The sequence below is a fragment of the Urtica dioica genome, chromosome 9 (genome assembly GCF_054948205.1).
Source record: "Urtica dioica subsp. dioica isolate 48M chromosome 9, U.dioica_male_clone48M_v1_H2, whole genome shotgun sequence".
Classification (NCBI taxonomy): Eukaryota; Viridiplantae; Streptophyta; class Magnoliopsida; order Rosales; family Urticaceae; genus Urtica; species Urtica dioica.
In genome coordinates, this window is record NC_142764.1 from 26513228 (window position 1) to 26535451 (window position 22224).

Below are 22224 nucleotides of genomic sequence, written 5' to 3' on the forward strand. Positions count from 1 at the left end.
GAGAAATATCTGGGTTCTACCCCAATACTCGTCGCGGCGATGTGTATTTTGTGGTCGTCTTCTAGTTTTTCTTTTAATGCTAACTAGTAGTAATGGATAACATGAAATCTAAGAACCACAATTTCAACTAAATATCAAATGCAAACTCAATTCCAACAAAAATATCAAACAAATATGATGTTTCAACCTAAATTATATCAATCCATACTCTCAATTCCAAACAAACACTTATTGTCAACATAAATTATACATAATTCTCAACCAAAAACTAACCCGGAGTGTAGATGTGGAGCATGGAGGCGTGGAAGAAAGAGAGAGTCGGAATTGTTGCCGGAGATGCCTAGGCTTGTGTGAGTTTGACGTGGTGGTGGAGTTTATGGGTTTGTGGTTGTGACTTTTGTTGGTTTGAGGTTTGGGTTTTGTGGGGACGGAGAAGAATAGTGAGGGCGGAGAGAGAGTCAGGGAGAGAAGAAGAGAGCGAGGGCGGAGAGAGAAAGAGAAGTGAAGGCGGAGAAAGGGTGATGGCGGAGAAGAAGAGTGACGGCGGAGAGAGAGATGGTGGAGAAGAAGAATGAAGAACAATGAAGAATGAAGAAGAAGAATAATAATGAAGAATGAAGATGAAAACTTGACAAAGTCTGAAATTCGGGCGGGCCTTTTGAAAAAAATTAAATTTTTAGGTTTTACAACGCTTCTACAACGCTTAGAGTAAGCGTTGTAGAACTCTCGCCGCAGCGAAGACTATTTCTCGCCGCGGCGAGGCTACTGAAATGTAAGCCCAGAATTTTCTCGCCGCGGCGAGAGATAGCCTTCGCCGCGTGCGGCACGAAAATCTTCACCAAAAAAGGCTTTTTGGAACCGTTGTAGAAGGTTCTCGCCGCGGCGAAGAAGGATTCTCACCACGGCGAGGTCCATTAAATTTCACTAATCCTACAACGCTTAAATTATCTGTTGTAGAAAGTTCTCGCCGCGGAGAGAAAAATACGTCGCCACGGCGAGGTTTCTACAACGGATAGTCTAAGCGTTGTGGGAGATATGAAATATGCTGAAATTTTACAACACTTATAGTAAGTGTTGTAGAAACACCAAGCTTCTACAACACTTATAGTAAGCGTTGTAGAAACATCAAGCTTCTACAACGTTTAGCCATAAGCGTTGTAGAAACACCAAGCTTCTACAACGCTTAGCCATAAGCGTTGTAGAAGCACCCAGTTTCTATAACGCTTATTTTAAGTGTTGTAGAATCTCCAATTTCTACAACACTTAACCGTAAGCGTTGTAGAATATGGGTCGTAGAATCCAATATTTGTAGTAGTGATTGGTGATAATAAGTATGTCTTTGTTTGTGTATATGTTTACTCATGCTATTCTTAGGTTGACTTTTTCAGACAAAAATCACATGCAGTCAAGGCCTTCATCTCTTTGTGTACCCAGACTTTGTAGAGAAACATGAATTGACATATTCTTTGTCCGTAGTGATCATGGAAGGCGTTCATCTCAAGATTTTTTTATAAAAATATTAGACATTTTTAGCATAACAATTTGGGTTGAATAAGTTAAGATACTTTAACTACGTTTTTATTCAAAATAGTTTATATTCGCCAAAACTGGACACAATAAAGCGCACAAAACAAGCTATTAGTAGCTAATTTGTTTGCTCTTCGAATACAAATATATGATATCTCCTTTGTTGGATAATATTTTCTCTACGAGATTTAAATATTTATTATTTTGTCACATGTTGATAATTAGGGAAAATTAAATCTTAAATATTTATGTTTTAATATATCTAAAAAGTTTATGTGTATCTAACCCATGACTCTTTTGGGAGTTAAAACCAGTTTTTTTCTTCATAAAATTCCATTAATTTTTTAATCTCGATTTTTCTTTTTGGATAAGGCTTTCAGTCTGTTGGAACATATTTTTTTTTCTATGCATCGTATCGGGTCATTTACTCCAATGGATCAATTCGTGGTTCACTCGAATTACAACTTGAAGAGCTTTTTTAGTGATTAAGTTAGGCGGTTCAATCAAGATCGTTGAGACTCTGTTAGTCAGCATTGATCTTATGTAGAGATGACATTTTTACCTGCTACCTGCATTCAAACCTGTTACTCGATTTAATCGATCGAGTAATACCCGGTCTTATTGAGTAAACGGATAATACCCGTTATGATTTTAACGGGTCCGGACACCGGTAATGGAATTATCATGCCGTACCCGGTTACCCGATACTAGACCCGTTACCTTAAAAATTATAAAATATATATAATTAACAAAATAACATAAATAAAGAATCTCGTTCAGAACCCATGTATTGTATTTTAACTCTTATAAAATAAATATATATGCATTTTATAAATTGTATATATAAAATATATATACATATGTTCATGTATGAAATAAATTACTTTTGATAATGGTTTATATATTCATTTTCATAACAAAATGTTGATATTAAGTGAATTTTTAAAATTTTATTTTCCATGTATGCTGTAACATTTATAAAATCAATGTTAAATTAGAAATGTAGCGTGAAGAAATTGTTCATCGTGCAATTCTACAAATTATGCTAAGAGCGAATTGACCGGGCCAATAAATTTCTTGCATATTTTGAGACATGATAAATTAATAACTGCCCAAGTTGGAATCTCGTGACCACTTGTTAAGATGACACACGTGGAGAAAATGTGCATGAACACGGTTAAAAGATAAAAATATGAAAAAAAAATTTAACAAAATAGTGACGTTTAAGAAAAATAATTATCAACTAATATTTATTTGGGCAGTGTAACAAAATAGCCAAAATGAAACTATGAAATTTGTTTTTAGCCTATGTTTCACAATTTTTAGGGAAATAACCAACAGGTTTACGTGCCAATAATTAAGGTCTAATTTGTCCTTATTTATTAATAAATTCGTAATTTTCTCTGTCCTACTTTTTTCCTAAACTTTTTTTTACATAAAAACTTCAAAAAATCATAATTATCTCATATGAATTCGAAATTGAGTGATTCCAAATCCTACGGATTCGTGACGCCGAGATCTTCAAAAATAGATCCATTGTGTTTGATGAAAAATCATGTTTAATACCATAGATGTAGAAAAATCACGTTACTACCTTAAATATTAAAATAACTGGAAATTTTTGAAATTATCAAAAAAATAAATGGAAACGTAACTATGATGCATTAAACATAATTTTTCATCATACACAATGGGTCTATTTTTGAAGATCTCGATGCCACGAATTTGTAGGATCTGAAATCACTCAATTTCGAGTTCGTATGAAAAAGATAAGAATTTTTGAAGTTTTTATGCAAAAAAATTATTTGAAAAAAAATAAGAGAGAGAAAGCGACAATTTGTTTATAAATAAAGACAAATCATAACTTAATTATTGTCACATAAGTCATTTGGCTATATCCTTAAAAATTATCAAACATAGGTTAGATCCAAAATCACATGTTTAAAGTGACCTAATTACTTACAAATCTCTATTTATTTAATAGAGAATTGGCTATTAGTATAGGACTTCGTCTTCATTACTAAACAACAATAGTTAATCTCGAATGAAGAGTTAGGCCTATTAAATGATAAAATAAAAATTAACCATGGAAAAAAAGTTAATTGGGCCAAGCCCACCTCAAATCGAAGTTGGAAGCTCAAATACAAATCACCCAATGTAAAAGTAACGAACGACGTTAATGAGACCGTTACGGGATGAATCCATTATTATGAAATGAACGTTGTAATTGTAAAATTAATCATCATAATATAAAATACATGCTAGTATGCACGAAAATGGCTATTGAATTCCCGAGGAAAAAGCTTTACAAATTAATTGTTTTATACAAGCATTAACATTGGTCACCTATTGAGCACCATCGTTATGATTATTTATCAATTCAACATTTTCATGCTCCTTTATTTATTTATATTTGTAAAGTATTTAAACTCTATATATTATTATTTATATTTTCTACTTCCAATTTATAATTCGTTCCCAAGTTAAGAATCGAAGCCTTTACTATATCAAATTCAAATCTTATTTCGTTCGAAATTAGTAATTCTAACATCAGCAATATTGAAATTCAATTATTATAATCTATCCAAACTCTACTACTATTATTACTTTTTATGTGCAATTCATAATTCCAAAGATAAGAATCAAAGCCCTTACTGTGTCAAATTCAAATCTTATGATATTTTTAAATTAGTAACTGTTTACCGAGAAAAAACTAATATATACAATCATTAATCAGGACTCTCTTACTAATCACGACTCGCTTGTGACCTGAGCTCTAAAATCTCATTAATTCGGTTTTGTCGGTGGCTTGAATTTATGTACTCTTTCCTTGGTCTTGCTAATCTTAAATGAAGCTTAGCACGATTTGGGTTCAATAATATATTCTTGCTCATACACAAAATAATCACCGTAGAATGAGAGAACGTAGGAGTTATAACCCCAAATTAAATCGATGTATCCGAATTGAAATTCGTATGCTCTTTTTAATTTATGTTGTCTTTCGATTCAGATTTATTCATTTGGAATTTTAGGAACTTATATATTGATGTCTATTTAATTTTTCAACGACATTTATTTTCTTTTATTGAGGATGTTCTACTCTTTGGGTGGGAGTCATTCGACACTCGAGCTAAATGAATTATGAAAATATTATCGATTAAATAAATTATTATAAAATAATTATATTGAACTACTGAAGAATATGTATATATGATAAAATAAAATAGGTATAAATTTATATCGTCAATGGAGTGAGTTTATGCCCACAAAATTGGGGATCTATATAATTAGTGTGAGGTGTGATAAAAAATAACTAATTAAGTTTTTTTATTTTATGAAATATGGATTTGCATGAACATGATCTTTTATTATAGATATCAATCATAAAAGAAACCCCAAAATGTCAATTTTTTTATTTTTAAATTCCTTAAAATAGTAAAACCAATAGGCCCAAATTTATATTACCAATAGTGAGTCCATCCTACAAAAGTCAGGGCTTATGTGTGACTTGGAGACCAAGCGCACTGATTTAACATAAAAGGAAAGTTATGTTCACACAGGACAGGTGTCTCAAAATTAGGACAACTTGAGGACCAAGCAGCTTAGGAAAGAGAAAGACAGCTTGCATTACGAAAAAAGGAAAGCTCAACAAGTTTCCTTTTTTGAGCGAAAAAATTACAAAAGAGGAAAGAAAGGGGAATGATAAATCCCATTCCGCCATTTGATACAACTGTGATCAAACGTTGTTATCTTGCAATGATATTCGACCTTGGAAATAATAATAATAAAAATAATGATAATAAAAGAAATGTTATTATACTATCAGCAGCTCATAAGTAGAATTCATTCTTAAACAATAACTCAAATTTTGGACTTTTCATCCGAGACTCAAAAGAAGCCCGGGATTTCTCCGGGCATCGGAGCCAGCTCGTTGTTGTTGAACTTCTCCTCTTCGTAGAAAGAGCCGCGGACTATTCTACCCCCGAAGTACCGGCCATCGAGATCGACCAATGCCTTTGTCGTCTCCTCGGATCTCTCAAACTGAACAAAAATTCTTACCGCCTCTTCCACTGGAAAGTTTGGCTCCGTTATCTCGAATATGAGAACCCGAGTCACCGTTCCGTACTTCGCACACTCCGATCCAACCTCGTCTTCTAGCTCATCGTCCACTTCACCGGGTCCCACCTTCACAGAGCGGAAAAACCTTTACTTTCAGAGAGTTGAATCATGACATACAAGCAAATATGGTGGAAGAGAACTGATGACATATATTCGGAACATGTAAATGTAATAGTTTTGACACTTGTTACACCTGTCTATTTCTTCAACCGATGATAGAGATTCTCATTCACACTCGTACACGAGGAATTTTCACTTATGGAATAATGGACGTTTTTGTTCCATATATTATGGTGGAATATAAGTCTAACTAATATTATGAGAGTAAGAACTTAAATGAAGACAGATGGGAGTATTTTCAGAATGCCAAAAAGGTCACTCTGATGATAATTGAATACATATAAAGAGAATTTTAAAGCAGTTATAAAGAGGGAAAAGGACGTGCAATGTAGATCGAACAACACAACAGCAATTTATCCTTCTGGTTTCAGCACCAAAGCTTGTCATCGTCAAGGTTATAAAGGAATGGCAAGCATAAACGAACCATTTACGAGATTTCAAGGATTGGTGAGTTAGTTGTCAAACAGGACTATCTCAGCTATAAATAATTTAATGACGATATTCAAAGAAGTTGCATATATACAAACGACACAATCACGGCATACAAAGCATATAAAGATAATATCCATCAATGCCCAACAATATAAGAAATTTGAAAAACACCATGCAACTCAAATCCAAGTGATAGTCAATAAAATAAGTCCCACAAACTTATAAACCAAACCAAGCAAATCAACATGAAAAAAAAAAAAAAAAAAACAACAACGCTGGTTTTCACCCATTTTTTTCCGCTGCTTTCCGGTGTTCCATTTCTTTAAACATCGCAAGTTACAGAAATGCAATAAAAAAAAATCAGCAAACTTCAGGAAATTCCAGCGGAGATTTTCGAATCGAGATTTAATTTAATTTTTTATAAAACATCCATCGGTATGATCGGTCTTGCACAAGGTAACTCGGTTCAACAACTCAGATCAACAAAAAAGTAAAAAACGAAAAACCTTTTTCAGCTGCACTCTCGGTGAAAATTTTCCCGAAATCCAGCGTTCCATTTCTTTAACCATTGCAATTTACGCAAACCCAATTAAAAAAAAAACCCAGCAAACTTTAGGAAATTCCATCGTAGTAGGTTTTTTTTTTTCAATCAAACTAAAATAGATCAATCCAACAACACACACAGATCAACAACAAAAAAAAATGGAAGAGAAAAAGGCGTACCATGTTCCTGAGCATGAGAACCCGAGTGGGCGGTCCGTTGAGAGTGACGCTCTTGACCGCCTTCTTTTCGTTCGCCTTGGTCTCGCTGCTGGCGTTGACGATGACCCCGGCTCGCCGGTCGGTCTTCTTGGCCACGAGCGGCGTTGTGATTCCTTGCTCTTGCTTCCCAAGCCCTTGCCCTTCTTTCCAACCCATCTTCGCCATCATCCTCTGCGCCGCCGTCATATTCCCTCCCGCCCCAACCCCCAATCCTCCGCTCTCCGATCTCCCGATGCTGAACCCGTCCCCACCGCCGCCGCCGCTCATCGCCGCCCTCCTCCTCCACGCCTCCTCGCCGGAGATGTTCAGCCTCGAATCTCCGGAGGAGGAAGAGGAAGAGTCCTTCTCTCTCTCCCTGGCTTCCTTCTCGTCGTCCTCTTGGCGGCGCCGCTCGATCTCGCGCCGGATCTCGGCCTCGGCGAGCCTCTTCTTCTTGTCCCTGCGGTACTCCTCGTAGTCGTTCGGCCTCGCCGGATCGTACTCCTCCACCACCGCGCCCACCAGCGCCGCCTGGTGCACCGGCTCCGCCGGAGAGATCGCCGGAGAGTTTACGAGCTTCGACGGAGCCGCCGCCGCCGCCGATGGCCTGGGCTTGCTCTGCGGCCTCGGAACCGTCTGAGGCGGCGAGAACAGCGACGAGGGCTTGCGGAGAGTCGGCGGCGCCATCTTCGCGCTGCTCGACCACACCGTCGAGTTTCCCGGCTTCTCTTCCTCCGCCGAAGACGGCGGTGGTAGGTCTCCGTATAATCCACCTAACATTGAGTTTTTTTTTTTGTCTCTTCCTAGCTACTGAAATGGTTCAAGAGAAATCCCCAGGGATTTGAGTCGATCAGTGTTACGCACTGGCGTTATCCATTAAAGACGCGAAGTTTATGACACTGCGGATTCAGAAATCTTACAGAATGACCTAATTCCTTCGGGATTATTACGAGGTTTTTGAGAGAGAGGCAAACTGGAACATAAACTAGGGTTTTGACTCTGTTTTCAGCGCGAAAAACTTGGATCGCGAACCGAATTAAGAGAGGGGAAGAGCGAAATCGAAGAGCTTACGACGATGAGCTTGAAGAGATTAGCCTCCTTGGGAGGCAACGTAGCACCCATTGTTGCAGTTACAGACGGAGCTAGAGAGTCGACAGAGAGAGATTGCTATGAGACTGTGCGTGAGTGTGAGAGATGGAAGAAAAAAAGAAAGAAAGGAGAGAAGTCGAGAGAGTGGTGGCGTTTATCTGCTGCAACCCTACTGTGTGAAGGAGACGCCAAAAAATAGAAATAAAATGAATTACTTAATAAATAAATAAAATTTATATTGTGAAAAACCTTCTCTTTAAGCTTGTTTATTTTATGTCGTTTTCTTATGTCATTTGACAGGTGCATAGCAAAATTGTCGTTTTTATATAAACGACATGTCACTTTTCACTCAAAACGACATGTCAAAATTCCATAAAAACGACATGTCACTTCCCACAAAACGACAGGTCACTTCTCACTAAAACGACATGTCATTTATCTATAAAACGACATGTCACTTCCCACAAAACGGCAGGTCACTTCTCACTAAAACGACATGTCATTTATCTATAAAACGACATGTCACTTCCCATTAAAAACGACGTGTCACTTCTTGCTAGAAATGATACGTTTCTTCTCTTTAAAAACGACATCTCAAAATTCCACTAAAAACGACATGCCACTTCACACTAAAAACGACATGTTACTTCCCACTAAAAAATGACATGCCGCTTGTGCAATAAATATTAAAGGTATAATATGGCATTATTTGTCTTTCCTTTCTTAAAATTTGAAAGAACCCCTCAGGTTTTTAATAATAAAGTTTTTGTCTTGTTTTTTTTTTTTTGATAAAAGTTTTTGTCTTGTTTTGATCCTTCAACTTTTGTACAAATTTGATGATAACGCTTATTCTCGACTTCGTTAAATCTGTAGACATATGCGTGCCTAAAACGAGTGGGTGGGAGACCAATCTTCCAACTTTAGTGGAACAACTAAACATTAGAAATTAATTTGGTTCTTTTTTATCTTTTGTTTCTATTTTTTTTTTCATATACAATATTCAATTTACTTTTCTCACAAATAAATAAAAATCATATATTCCATAAATACGCAAACAATATTCTTAGGGTAATAAATCAACCAAAGTTATCTGCCCAATACAATAATACATTTTTTTTAACATTTGTAGTAAAGAGTGGTTTAACTTTAACTTTAACTTTAAAAATTAAAAGTTACCATTTGTAATGTGAAAATATATCCGATACAAACAAATAATACATGTACAAAAATTAAACTAAATATTCAACAGAAATTATATTTCAGCCGTACACTCTCTCATCTTCTCTCTCTCTCTCTCTGTTTCTCTTCATAGGCACTCTCATCTCTCTCCCGCTATTGCAGGTCTTTTGGTTTCGTTCTCTGTATCTCTCTCGCTTTCTCTCTCTTGGGGAAAACTCTTTATGTTGTGATCGATCCTATCGATTCAATCCAGGGATTTCGGATTCTAGGGTTTTCATTTTTTCGGCCAGGTCGGATTGGATCTCTGCGATCGACGGTTCGCTGATTTCGGGTTTTACTGAATCTCTCGCAGTCCGAGAGATTGACACCGCTCTAGGGTTTCGCGGGGGTTCTGTAGATCTGTTGCCTCTTTGTTTTTTCGAAGTCATTTCTTCGCCGAATTCAAGATGTTTTGGCGTATGGCGGGATTGTCCACTGCGTCTCCTGTGAGTTGTTTTTCTCGATTCGTTTTTCAATTCCGTAGGGAGTACGTAACTGTGAATTTTCGGTCGGGGATTTGATTTTTCTATGACTAATTTTCTGTTTGATTGTCGAAGAAATACAGCGATCGGATTGTCATAATTGCGATTTATCATTATATAAGCTCGTTCGTTTTGGTTGATTACGGGAATTTCTTTGTTTATGTATGCTAATCTGATAATTGTTCTAATATTACATATGTTTTTCGTTCTCGTTGATTCTTAAGTATTGTTTTTTTAGTTCAATTTTCATACGGATTCAATTATGATTGTTGTTCGTTACATTGAAGGTGGAGACAATTTTGGACAAGGACAATTTTTCATTGGAGGAGCTTCTAGATGAAGACGAAATAATTCAGGAATGCAAAGCACTTAACGGACGCCTTATCAACTTGTAATGCTCTTTTTATTCTGAAATTAGTGGTAATTTCTGTTACTACAAGTAATGCTTGATACCATGGAAAGTGGTATATAAGAACTTTATCAATTTAAATTTTGTCAAATAAATGTTAATCCAAACGGTGTAATTTAAGCTTTACTTAAACGGGTGATTCTTAGTTTTTCTATATCCCTGTAAAATGATCATATATTTTTTTATTATTATTATGATTAAGCCAAGCGTGGGATATTTCAAAATGATAATGCTTGCCTTCTTGGTGTCGTACATTATCCTTTATTGTGTTTTTAAGTAATTTATGGTTTATGTTTCTTATTTTCATTCCGCCTCACACGCTGCTTTTGTTTTGCAGCTTGAGAGAAAGATCCCAGGTTGAACAACTTATTCGATATATCGTTGAAGAAGCTCCACCGGATGCTGAGAAGAAGCGAACTTTTAAGTAGGTTACATAAGTACATATGATAAAACCCGTTTTACGGAATCTTTCACTTAGTTAATTTATTTTGTTTACAGGTTTCCTTTCATTGCCTGTGAGACATTTACCTGCGAAGTTGATATCATCCTCAAAACACTAGTGGAGGATGAGGAGGTTAGAACCCTTACCGTCATCTGTTTTTCTGGCTTTTGTCATAGTGGATTGAAATGTTTCATTTTTTAACGAAGTGGGTTGTCTTGTTGGCAGTTGATGAATTTGTTGTTTTCCTTTTTGGAACCAAAACACTGCCATAGCACACTCCTAGCTGGATACTTTAGCAAGGTACAGTGTTAAATATTATGTAAGATGTATGTTATTCAGCATCTAGGAAGAAAATCTCTCAGATTTATCAGTGCATATGATTTCTTTGTTAATCATAGCGAAGTCTTTCTTTTTGCCTCTTATTCTTTCCAGGTTGTCATATGCTTACTATTACGTAAGGCGACCCCGTTTATGAACTATATCCAAGTAAGTGCCTATATTTTTAAACTAGAATTCCAATGCCAGTGGGAATGACTTTAATTTCCCTATCCATAGAATGATGGCTAGACACTCATCTCGACTAGGATTTGCATATGGCCTTTTGTTTCCTTGTCAAGTGTGACTACCAAAAGCCAAGAGAATGTGTGTTTTTGCGCGCATCTGTTTTGTAGTAGTAACAAAGAGTGTTTAATGATTGAAAGGTGTGTCTATGAGGTTCTGTTCACTATGATTTTTAAGGTGTTGTCAGTTATTATTTAAATAAGACGAAGAAAAAATAGATCTTTCATTTTCGCAAAAAATGCTGTTTGGATTTCCTTAAAATGTTTGTTTTTATTTGTAAGGTCTTTGTACGTTTCTTATGCATTTTCTGAATCTGATGCTTGTGTATTTATACAGACTCATGAGGAAATTATCCAGAAGCTAGTTGACTTGATTGGAATCACATCCATTATGGAGGTTTATTAATGCTCACCTCTGTTCCACTCTTGTACTTCTTTACAATACAGTCATTATTCAGAATACATGAAATATATGGTCTTTCATAGCATCAGTTATGCTGTATGTGTGTGTGTGTGTGTGCGCGCGCGGTATTGTTAAAGGAATTTATTTTCTTGGTAAATAGGTCTTAATACGGTTGATTGGTGCTGATGAGCATATGTATTCGAATTACACGGAAGTAATGCAGTGGATACAGGAGGCAAATGTGCTCGAGATGATTGTTGACAAATTCAGTTCTTCGGTAAGTATTATAGTGTCCACATGTTATGTGTAGATTAGTATTTATTTTTTAGGATATTTATGATATGCATTTTACATTTACTTTTTCTATCTTCTCAGATCTTGGTATAAAAATTTGATATGTTAATGGTATATAGAAAGTCAATTATCATTTTCTTCAATTTTTACTTCTCCTGCATAAAATTTGATTTATTATAGCAGTTAGTAATTAAGTTTCCTTGCAGGATTCTCCTGAAGTGCATGCTAATGCAGCCGAAACACTTTGTGCAATAACACGTTTTGCACCTGCTGGCCTTTCGGCTAAAATTTCCAGCCCAAGGTAAGTTCCCACATCTTTGTATTTATTCGGCATGCTCTAGCTTCCTAACTTAAATTGATCTATATTTTCCTCTATGCAGCTTTGTTGGAAGATTGTTTCGTCATGCTTTGGAGGAATCACGTCCGAAATCAGTCCTAATTAACTCGTTGTCGATATGCATCTCGTTGCTAGATCCTAAAAGATTAACGTTGGGAACATATCATATGTTTGGTCGTCAGATGATTCATGGATCTCCTGTAACTGCTAATCCTGAAACAGTTGAGGGCATGTTGGCAAGTCTCGGTAAGTTTGGTTGCTTGTACAACTTGTAGTTTGGATAATGGTTACTTACGCGAAACAACTTGTTGATGGAGTCCTATACCTCTATTGGACACGTTGATACACTTTATTGCAGAACCTTGTACTAACTCTTTTTTTTTTTTTTTTTATCTGAGGGCATAGAAAAATATTTGCACTCTTAAAATTTTGTCTTTCATCTTCTATGAGTTATCAATTTGTAAACTCCAATTTTTACCTTTTTCTTAAATTGTTGATTTCTTTTCGATCATTAATATATGTATGTATGCATAACTCAATTTACAATCTTGCAGATGATTTGCTCAAGCTTTTAGATATTTCATCTTCCGAGGACATCCTGTTCACTACATATGGGAAGTTACAGCCCCCTCTAGGAAAACATCGGTTAAAGGTATGCGTTTTTCCATGGCATTCCAGCTTACGCTCATCTCTGTGCGTGTCTGTTTGTATGTGTGGATTATACTTATGATGAAAGTGAAATCATAAGTTCCATTTATGGAAAGTGCTCGAGCGTTTATGCTGATCTCTTAAAATGTTTTTTCAGATTGTAGAGTTCATTTCAGTCTTGGTAGCAGTTGGTGGAGAAGCTGCTGAGAAAAAATTGATCAGTCTTGGAGCTGTGCAGAAAATTCTAGATTTGCTTTTTGCGTAAGTGTAGAACATCTCTTCTCTGTGATGGTTCATTAATTGAGGTCTTATTCCATTGTTTATTGTGGCTTTAGGTACCCTTTTAATAACTTTGTGCATCACCACATAGAGAACATTATAGTTTCATGCTTGGAGAGTAAGAATGTTCCCCTCGTTGAACATCTTATCCGCGAGTGTAATCTTGTGGCGAAAATAGTTGATGCCGAAAAGAATTTTATGTTACCAACCGATTCAAAGGTGCCCTACTTCTCCCAAGTTCATGATTTAACATTCATCACGATTATGTATTTTGTGTTTAAATATGCAGATGATGAATGCATTGAACATGTTTTCTTCTTCGTGCAGCCAACAACCCCTGCTGATGGTAGCTCCCCACCGAAAATAGGAAATCTTGGACATCTTACACGTATATCCAACAAGCTAATCCAAATCGCAAGTACAAATAATGATATACAGGCTTGTCTGCAGGTTGATTTTATTTTTTATTAAATGTTTGATTAACTCTTCCAATAAATCGGTTGAAGGCAATTTATTTTACCGAATAAAGTCGTCTCCTTGCAATATCTAAGTATGGTACCATTTTCTAAAATATTGTTGTAAAATCAAGATGGATTGAAGTTCAGATTTTTTATCTTCCTTTTTTTGCCGGAGTTTTTTTCCTTCCTTTCATGCTGATATGTGTGGGATATTCCTTTTTGCAGGAAAACAGTGAATGGCTTGACCATGTAAATGCCATGACAAAAAGGAATGCTGTTGAAAATGTGTATCAGTGGGCTTGTGGGTATGCGTTTTTGCTTGTACTTTTTACTTAGACATTGTTAGTCTTTAGTTAGTTATTTCAGTTTTAGAATAAGTTGAGTTGACATTATCTTATACGTACATATTCTCAACTGACTGGATTTCAGTCAGAGTGGATATGGAAAGTGTTGGGTTGCGAAACTGTTAAACATATTTCTGCAGGGGGATGATTTCTGATTCCCTGTCCTTATGATGATAACAAGTCTTTGTTCTCTGTCGTAAATTTTAAAAAAAAAAATGAGGGATAGTATAAGACGTTGAGGTAGCTATTGTATATATGTGTGCTAATTCATGTTTTTTTTAACAGGCGGCCAACAGCTATGCAGGATCGGACTAGGGACAGTGATGATGATGATTACCAAGATAGAGATTATGATGTTGCAGCCCTAGCAAACAATTTAAGCCAGGCCCTGCGTTATGGAATTTACAACAACGACATGGATGAGGGGGTTAGTAAAAGAATATTAGCAGTCCTTTCTGTGTCTTTGGTTGTTCAGTTGATATGTAATTTGTGTTTATTGTAATGATGATATTAACAGCATGTAGATATATATATAGGCTTAGTAGTAATGCTTTTGGAACTATTATATATAAAAACGAAGTTGCTTTTTACTTTTGTTGATTGGTGAGTGTCAGTCGGTATGTGAACTCTAATAAAACTACGGTTTGTTTCAGGGCCATGGATCACTGGAACGCGATGACGAGGTATGAAAACACAACCATCTTTTACCTGCCTAAGGGCCTGAATGAAACAAAAGTCGGATTGACCTGAATTCCATTGCATAAATTGCCTCATTTTTTTTTCCCTTTCATTAACCAGAAAGGCATTGTGTGATCTGATGCCAAGCATTTTGCATAGTATTTAGTTCCATAATAATTAAAACAGACAGAGCAAGTTCATATGTATTTGCACTTTTTCCCCTAAATTTGAGGCTGCCACTTATCTTGCACCTTTCATGTATAATTTGATTTGACCATTGGACAGGAAGTCTACTTTGATGATGATTCTGCTGAAGTAGTAATATCTTCTTTGCGGTTGGGAGATGACCAGGAAAGGTATGTCAAAACAGTTATTTCCCTTACATATATTTTGTATAAACAACATTAAATGCTTGTATTTAGTTCGCGTTTTAGCAGCGATTTTTTATGCCTCTAGACTGTTAGCTAAATAATGAGAATTCATGGATTATTAGTTACCTGTTTGGAGTATCTTCCATAGAAAATAAACTTTCTTTTTGACATTGGTGAAATACTGTAGGAATCATCTAAAGGTGTAGAGAATGACATGTGATTTTTCTACACTACGATAGTTTTCTCTGTCCATGTTCATTGCAATGCAGTACTCTCGGTCTTGACATTCAACTGTTTCTCTTTCAGTGGTTCTCTTTTTACCAATTCGAACTGGTTTGCTTTCGAGGACGAAAACAGAGTTTCCGATGACCGCTCGAACGAAATGCTCGCTTCTCCATCGCCAACTGCTGATGGAACCAGCGCGGACGACGGTGACGGAGACGATGACTTGGCCGACACCGCAAATTCATCACCACCGCAGCCGCCACCGGAAACAGAACCAGAAGATGCTCAGCCCGAATCGCCCGAAAAAGACACGGAACCAAAAGAAACCGATAAGCCACCTGAGTGGGTTGAATGGAGAGAGACCTCAGACTCCGGCGACCCTTGCGATGACCTATCAAACGGAGAGCTTCTAGCTGAATCCACAGAAGTCAAGCCTTCCCCGTCGTCCCCTGATACATCACCTAAGGAAGAAGAACCTGTTGCCGGACCTTCAGAGGAGGTTGAGGCCGAGACTGAGACCCCGGTTTCAGACTCAGTTGACGAGGCTCCGGTTTTGGACCCTCCAGTCCCTGCTGATGCGGTTCCAACAGAAGCCGTAGCAGAAAAAAAAGTAGTCTTATCCGAAGCCTCGCGGGATGATGATACAAAGGAAAAAGAGGCAGAAGAGAAGTGATGGGTGACGTAGATTTCTTGGTGGTATTATCAGTTTTGACTGGGCTAATTATTCAATTTACGCAGGAGATTGATTGGGTGGGAAGTTGAAATTAGATGATTTGGATGGCTTGGCAATTATATTTATAGGGCCTTGTTTCGACAGGACGGTTCAGAGTCAAACAAGGCTGCTGATATATTTTTTCCCCGAAATCTCGAGATTCGCCCTCTCTCTACCTTTCTTTGCCGCACCGTTGAGACCCCGAAGAACACAAGGAAATAAAGGAAGGTTTATTATTTGCTGCAGGCCTTTTACCCAGTAATTTAATGTTATTATTACTTTTATTAGTTTCTCCTCCGTAAAAACAGAGTGTTATTTCTCATGTGTCAGCACATTTTCATCAAGCATTTGTCAATAGAATTTTTTTTTTTTTTTTTCTTGGTTCCCTAGAAGTTTGATGATGGTTCGAAGTTCGAACTTTGAACGGTCTCAAGTCATTCCAATACCTTGCTTACGAGTATATATAATTCTCGTGTCCTTTCTCAAAAAAAATGAAACTAAAATACTAGACCTGTCCTTTTAATAAGTGGAAATTACGAGTGAGCTTACTTTACCTCGCTTTTCATTATTATTATGAGAATATCTCATTCATTGTATCGTATGTATTTTCTGAAAATTATCGTCTTCGACTAAAAAAATTGAGTTCCTTGTCAGATTCGTTGGCATCAAGATAATATTCATGAAAACAGGTGTTAGGTGCTAAAAAAATGGACCGTCCCTCTTACATAGCAGCTGGTTCAGCCATCGGAAAAAGGCAAGGGGTCGGCCTCCGAACGAGTAAAGTGCTTTTTCTTAAGTTACTTGGGACTTGAGCCAACAGCTTTTGTCCCCTTTTGGGTGTTTTGGGGTAAAGATGTGGTTGTTTCTCGATGGAAACACGACACTGCGTAGCTTTTATTAAAAAAAAGTGATTTTAAATTCTGTTTTTGAAAAAAAAAAAAAACTATTTTTTTCAAAAGCAGATGTTTGATGAACTATTTTTAAATTAGCTTTTCTTGGTAGTAAAAGCAAATTTAGCGTTTGGTAAAATAAACATGATCATAGAAAAAGATCAAAATAGACATCTTGATATAACCAAAATAAAAAAATAAAAATAAAAACTTTTTGCTCCTCTAGTAATTATTGTTTATGCTATAGAGTACATTCTCCAGAGAATCGAGTGTGATATTTATACACTTAATTATGTAAATGCGTGTATTTATTGTTGAAAATATATCATTTGTTATAGATATTTGTTAGAGGAATTATAGGAGGTAGTTTAAGTATTGTGACTCGGTATATTTTAGGAATGGAGGTGCGACTCGTTAAAAACTACAAATGCGTATATTTTAGCTTCGGTATATTTTCTGATCGTATGTTTTTTGTTATATCAATTTTTGAATGACTAGAATAGGTATAAAAGTAATCAAGTGACGTTTAATTTTTAAAAGCGCTTTTGAATTTATTAAAAGCTATTTTACCGAACAATTCGAAACGATCAAGCTTATAGAAAACCTATAATATGGCTTAATAAGCTTAGCCAAACATCATTATATAGGTCTTAGATTTTTCTTTCTCAAAAAAACTTAATTATAAAAAATTAAAAGGGTACATAAACATCCTTATATTAAGGGCATTGTAGCTGTATAATCTTTTTGAAATGTTGAAATTGCATTTTAGCATATTGTTAATAATTGAAAATTAGCCGCTCAAATTATTGATAGACCAAGAGATATAAAAATGCCCTTTTGAGCAATTTAATTTAAAACAAAAAATTGCTTGGCAGTTATTTATATAAATAATTAATATTTGATAAAATTCCTGTTTTTTCATCATTCTCTATCCACGTTTTATAGGGTATTTAAAATACTTTATTACAGTCATTATACATTCTCTATCGAAAATCATACATATATAATGATTCGGCTAAATAGTTTATAATGATTCGGCTAAATACAACTCGAAAAGTACAAATAACCAACAAAAATGTAGTTAGTAATTTAGTATACTCTAGGCTGCCCAGTTGAATGAATAAATATTAGATACAAATCCAATATTTTTTTCTTAGTTATTAATCAAACTGATTGAAATCGAATAATTCTTTTGACAGCGCCTACCAAAAAAAAAAAAAAGGAAAAAATAGCCAGGAAGTTGGACATTCTCAACTTTCAAGGGGCGAGGTAAGGTGGTGCAAAAAAATCTGAGCGATTGGTTTGGGACAAAATTGGTACAAGTCACAGGATGTTGAATTTATCTTTCACGGTACACGCTTGTGGATTAAAACCCATATCCTGTTGTGAAGCAGAGAATGTGAAAACATGTAATAATAATGTTAACGAGCAAAATTGTTTTCATCTATATTTATCAAAACCTCAATGTAGTAAAAGTAGTGAGCTACAAAAATGGCCTTTTCTCTTGTTCCCCGTCTTTAAGAAATCTTGAGGGAATGGACCGCAACTCCATTTTGCGCCCCGGCTATCCGTCCCCACCTCCCTAACCGAGGTTCCTAAAAACATAAATGGAAAGCGTTTAGTAAATCTGCAAATATTTTCTATCAAATTAATAGAAATCTAGATATAAAATATTAGTACACACTATATAGTACTAGCTGTGATTCAGAAAGTCGAGTAATGACTAATAGCATAACAGAGATACACTGTATCGCTTATTTTTCTGCTACAGGAAAACAATTATTAGAGGATAAGGGTATTATTATATTATTCTGGTTTCCCGTTGCCATCTTGCCTGGTAGATCAGGGTTTTACAAAATGCAAAAAAAAATTAATAACTATAATCATAATTACCTGCCCAACTCCAGCAACAACAAACCCTCCAGATTTCGCAAAAGCCAATGAATTAACAAAACCAACCTGTCCCAAAAATCAGACTTGAGCAACAGTGAAAAAAAAATCCTAGAAGCAAAGCGTTAAAGAAGACTGGCTACACTGCATTTCGATTTCCTTACCAATGGTAGATTGAACAAGGGTTGAACGTCTCTTCTCTCACTTTCGATCGACCACAAACGAACAGAGCCGTTACCAGCTCCCGATACAGCAAGGTCACTGCCTCTACACAAAGCAACCGAACCAACCCACGAATATGCCGACGAAGAATCAAAGCTTTTTGCTATCTTCTTGTCACCATTCTCTGGATTTTGATATCAGACATCATATTTAGATAGTTTCTTGGAACATATGGATAATTAAATAAATTGTAAAAGCGAGCCAACAAAATTTGGAGTAAGTTGTCCCAGCACAAGCCTTAACATGAGATTCAGCAAGAGAAAGAGAGATCTAAATCTTTCGAAAATTCAGGATTAATTTTCTCACCTGCGTGGCCATTAGGGATTCTTGTGAGATCCTTTTCCAATGTCCCATTTGCAGCGGATAGAGCGTGTGCATTCCTGACAATGCAAACGGGCTTCTTTCTCGCACTGTGCCAAAGCTCAACGCTTCCATCGGCCGAACCAGAAAAGTAATTATCATTATCAATAAAACTACAACATTCCAGAGGGGAAGGGGCGCGGAACACTGAACGTTTCTCTTCAGGGACCTAAAACAATTATAGAGACTGATGTTAAAACTAATGCCCAAAGAAATTATCAAACTACAGAAGACGAGAAAAACCATCATAACATAGTTTCTAAAAGGAGTGAAATAACACGGGAAAAAATTGAAGTAACATCATCAGGTTCACTTGTGTTCCTAGGAAGCCTGGCTTAATTGTGTAAACGTTTTTTCTTCGCCAAGACAAGCCGATGCAGTCACCAACTACGAGCTAGTTACAGGTAGTTCTCCTCTAGGTTATTCTACACATAAAATATCTGTTTAATTTCGTGAATATGTAACATCAACACAAGAACCTGTTTCTATTAAGAGACTAACAAAATAAATTTTGAGTATTAAATATATAGAGTCAATTACTCTGCAATAGAAACTATTTTAGTACTTTTTAAGGTTCTGTAAGTTCTAAGAACTCTGATTCTTGGGTTTGCAAAGGTCGAAAATACATATATGCCTAAAGATAATTACGGAAGGAATTTAAAGATATTGGTTTAGTATTTTTGTCTAATGAAGTACTGACTACGTACCTTGAAAAGCTGCATAGTCATATCACGACCAACGGTCAAAACACGCTCTTTCCGCAGGCAATCAATGGTCAAGATTTCACTTTGATGACCATATAAAGAATTTATGTAGGTTCTGTCTTCTACGTTCCATATCCTGACAGTTCGATCGTATGAACCAGAAAAGAGTTCACACGTCCCTTGTCTAAATGCAAGACACGAAATTGGCCCTCTGTGACCAGTAAATGCCTGTTAAACAACCAGAGTTTGATACATTGTTAAATGCCTGAAAGCTACAAGGCAACATCTGTCAATTCTAAACGTGGCTTTGTTCAGACGTCAAATGCCTAGAATATCCAGTCCCCAATATAAGCAATGTAATGTTTGAAAAAAAATAGCTGTAAATAAAAATTATCAAAAAAGACATAAGCGTCGGACAGGGAAAAACCACGCCATTCATATTGTGGTAACTGGAAAGGGGATATGTCACTGTTTAACATATAACAGAAAGAATAATGAATGAAAATCATCATTATGAAACAGATTCGGATACTCAAGTGCTTAATAATGCCTATTGCTTAAGCAAAAGAGAATCTACATGTTTTTACTCTTTAAGCACATGCCCATAAAGCATAAACTAGCGAATTAATAAACTGTTTACCTGAACATGCTCTCTTGTTCTAGTATCCCATAAATGAACGTGTCGATCCAAACCTCCAGTTGCCAAGTATCGTCCATCTGAGCTAACAGCCAACGCCGACACGTTTTTACTTTGTTTGGTAGCCCGGCCTTGTGGATCCTTTGCACCGTGGGACTTTAGTACTTCTGTACTAGGCCATCGATACTTGTCGGTTATCCCACTATCTAAATCCCAATGCATTATAGTTCCATCCTTGGAAGCCGAAAATCCCTTAAGGTCATCCTCCGATAGAGCCACTGCTGTAACAGACTGTCTATGCTTCACTAACACCCGAAACTGATCCGAGGCTTCTGGTTCCTGGACCCTGAATTGTGAAAACCATGCTTTGTTAACTCTCCACTGACCTCGCGAATAAATTTTATATTTGACCATGTCACTACAGTATAATATATTTTTGGCCTTGCACAAATTTGTTTTTCAACATAGTCTCCAAAATAATGGATCACATTCTTACAGATCGATTCTTAAGCAACTCTCCAAATTAAATGAATCCTCAAATCATCACCAGCTATATATCATGCAGTTAAACATTTGAACAGAACATATAAACAGAATGAATAATGGAAGACACAAAGATAATGCCTTTAAGGCTCCAAACAAAAGCAGTCTGAAATTCAACACAGCTTCTCCAGCAATCCATTAACTAAATTCTCATCTAAATTCACAAAGGAATACAAATACTAAAAATCTAAGAAATGAATTATAGAAGACACAACGTTAATGCATTAAAGGCTCCAAACAAAAGCAGTCTGAAATACAGCACAACTTCACGACCAATCCCAAGCAGGACTCGAATCTAAATTCTCAATAAATAAATAAAAAAAAAGGAGTACCTGGAAGCTATGGATCTTCGGACCCGACCGCTGTCCTCGAGCTGCTTCTGGTTCAACATCTGAGCGACCAGCGAGTCTCTCTCTCCTCCTCTTCTCTCATCGTCGTCATCTTCTTCGTCATCGTCGTCGTCCTCCTTCTCTCTCCTCGAAATTTCTCTCAGCTTCTCCAAATGAGCCATGGCCAATCTCTTTCGCCTCTCGTCGGCAGTCTCATCCGCGAACTCATCCTCCTCCACCGACTCTTCGCCCTCGCCGATTCCTCCGGCTTCTCCGTCGATACCGCCGTAGTCATCATCGGAATCGCCGCTATCGATGAAGTCGGCGTCGTTATCAACTTTTCTACGCTTCTTCGACTCATCTCCGGCGAAGAAAGGATCTTCGGAAATAGATGAGCTCTTCTTGCCTCTCTTCGCTCCTCCTTTGGGCTTCGGAGCCGAGGCTTTCTTCGTCTTCATGAACAAAAAAACTCACGGCGATTAGATGATGTTTATCAGAATCACAGAGGGAGAGAGAGAGTGATAAGTGGTGTTCGGTGTTTGAGTTCAGATTGCTTGCTAGGGTTTATGAGTTTTAGGGTTTCTCTTAAGAGATGACGAGGACAAAAAATAATTTGAATTTTAACTCTAAATAAATAAAATGTAACAGCTATTATGTAGTAAAGTACAGTATATAATTACGAAACTGTAATTTGGGAGATTGAGGGGCGTTTGGTTATGTTTTCTGTTCCCGTTTTCTGTTTTCTGATTCTAAATTCTATA

At 36.5% G+C, this 22224-nt stretch overlaps 3 protein-coding genes across 4 annotated transcripts; 1 reads left to right on the forward strand and 2 right to left on the reverse strand.

Annotated features, from left to right (window-relative positions):
* Positions 1 to 5284: 5284 nt before the first annotated feature.
* On the reverse strand, positions 5285 to 8230 carry DRT111 (D111/G-patch domain-containing protein). Its single transcript, XM_089627096.1, has 2 exons — positions 6922 to 8230; positions 5285 to 5712 (listed from the first exon to the last, which is right to left on the reverse strand). Exons 1-2 carry the CDS (start codon positions 7717 to 7719, stop codon positions 5416 to 5418), a joined length of 1095 nt encoding a protein of 364 aa, XP_089483222.1. The 5' UTR covers positions 7720 to 8230; the 3' UTR covers positions 5285 to 5415.
* A 1040-nt stretch (positions 8231 to 9270) lies between these two features.
* On the forward strand, positions 9271 to 16441 carry LOC149386307 (SIT4 phosphatase-associated family protein). The gene is made up of 19 exons (XM_089625281.1): positions 9271 to 9692; positions 10016 to 10119; positions 10475 to 10561; positions 10636 to 10711; positions 10805 to 10879; positions 11012 to 11065; positions 11477 to 11536; positions 11703 to 11819; positions 12043 to 12137; positions 12217 to 12419; positions 12728 to 12825; positions 12979 to 13082; positions 13157 to 13319; positions 13428 to 13550; positions 13784 to 13863; positions 14188 to 14329; positions 14556 to 14585; positions 14866 to 14936; positions 15258 to 16441. Exons 1-19 carry the CDS (start codon positions 9654 to 9656, stop codon positions 15847 to 15849), a joined length of 2313 nt encoding a protein of 770 aa, XP_089481407.1. The 5' UTR covers positions 9271 to 9653; the 3' UTR covers positions 15850 to 16441.
* A 1612-nt stretch (positions 16442 to 18053) lies between these two features.
* Positions 18054 to 22100, reverse strand: LOC149386308 (U3 snoRNP-associated protein-like EMB2271). 2 transcript variants are annotated; one of them, XR_016301442.1, is made up of 8 exons: positions 21467 to 22100; positions 20595 to 20937; positions 19958 to 20182; positions 19197 to 19419; positions 18833 to 19014; positions 18672 to 18737; positions 18239 to 18373; positions 18054 to 18158 (listed from the first exon to the last, which is right to left on the reverse strand). XR_016301442.1 is itself a non-coding variant. In XM_089627040.1 (7 exons), the coding sequence occupies exons 1-7, from the start codon at positions 21919 to 21921 to the stop codon at positions 18296 to 18298; spliced, it is 1572 nt and encodes a 523-aa protein (XP_089483166.1). In that variant the 5' UTR covers positions 21922 to 22100; the 3' UTR covers positions 18054 to 18295. The 2 variants fall into 2 exon arrangements, 1 of the variants encoding a protein (XP_089483166.1); XM_089627040.1 differs by having other exon boundaries at positions 18054 to 18373.
* Positions 22101 to 22224: the final 124 nt, after the last annotated feature.

What these genes read in the sequence shown, in the direction of transcription:
- DRT111 (XM_089627096.1), bottom strand. Translation starts at nt 7,719, where the DNA reads ATGTTAGGTGGATTATACGGAGACCTACCACCGCCGTCTTCGGCGGAG. An exon ending in TTCTCATGCTCAGGAACATG is followed by an intron (nt 5,713 to 6,921) that starts GTACGCCTTTTT and finishes CGCTCTGTGAAG; the next exon opens with GTGGGACCCGGTGAAGTGGA.
- LOC149386307 (XM_089625281.1), top strand. Translation starts at nt 9,654, where the DNA reads ATGTTTTGGCGTATGGCGGGATTGTCCACTGCGTCTCCT. An exon ending in GATTGTCCACTGCGTCTCCT is followed by an intron (nt 9,693 to 10,015) that starts GTGAGTTGTTTT and finishes GTTACATTGAAG; the next exon opens with GTGGAGACAATTTTGGACAA. An exon ending in ACAACGACATGGATGAGGGG is followed by an intron (nt 14,330 to 14,555) that starts GTTAGTAAAAGA and finishes GGTTTGTTTCAG; the next exon opens with GGCCATGGATCACTGGAACG.
- LOC149386308 (XM_089627040.1), bottom strand. Translation starts at nt 21,921, where the DNA reads ATGAAGACGAAGAAAGCCTCGGCTCCGAAGCCCAAAGGAGGAGCGAAG. An exon ending in TGACTATGCAGCTTTTCAAG is followed by an intron (nt 19,420 to 19,957) that starts GTACGTAGTCAG and finishes TAATTGTTTTAG; the next exon opens with GTCCCTGAAGAGAAACGTTC. An exon ending in AATCCCTAATGGCCACGCAG is followed by an intron (nt 19,015 to 19,196) that starts GTGAGAAAATTA and finishes ATCAAAATCCAG; the next exon opens with AGAATGGTGACAAGAAGATA.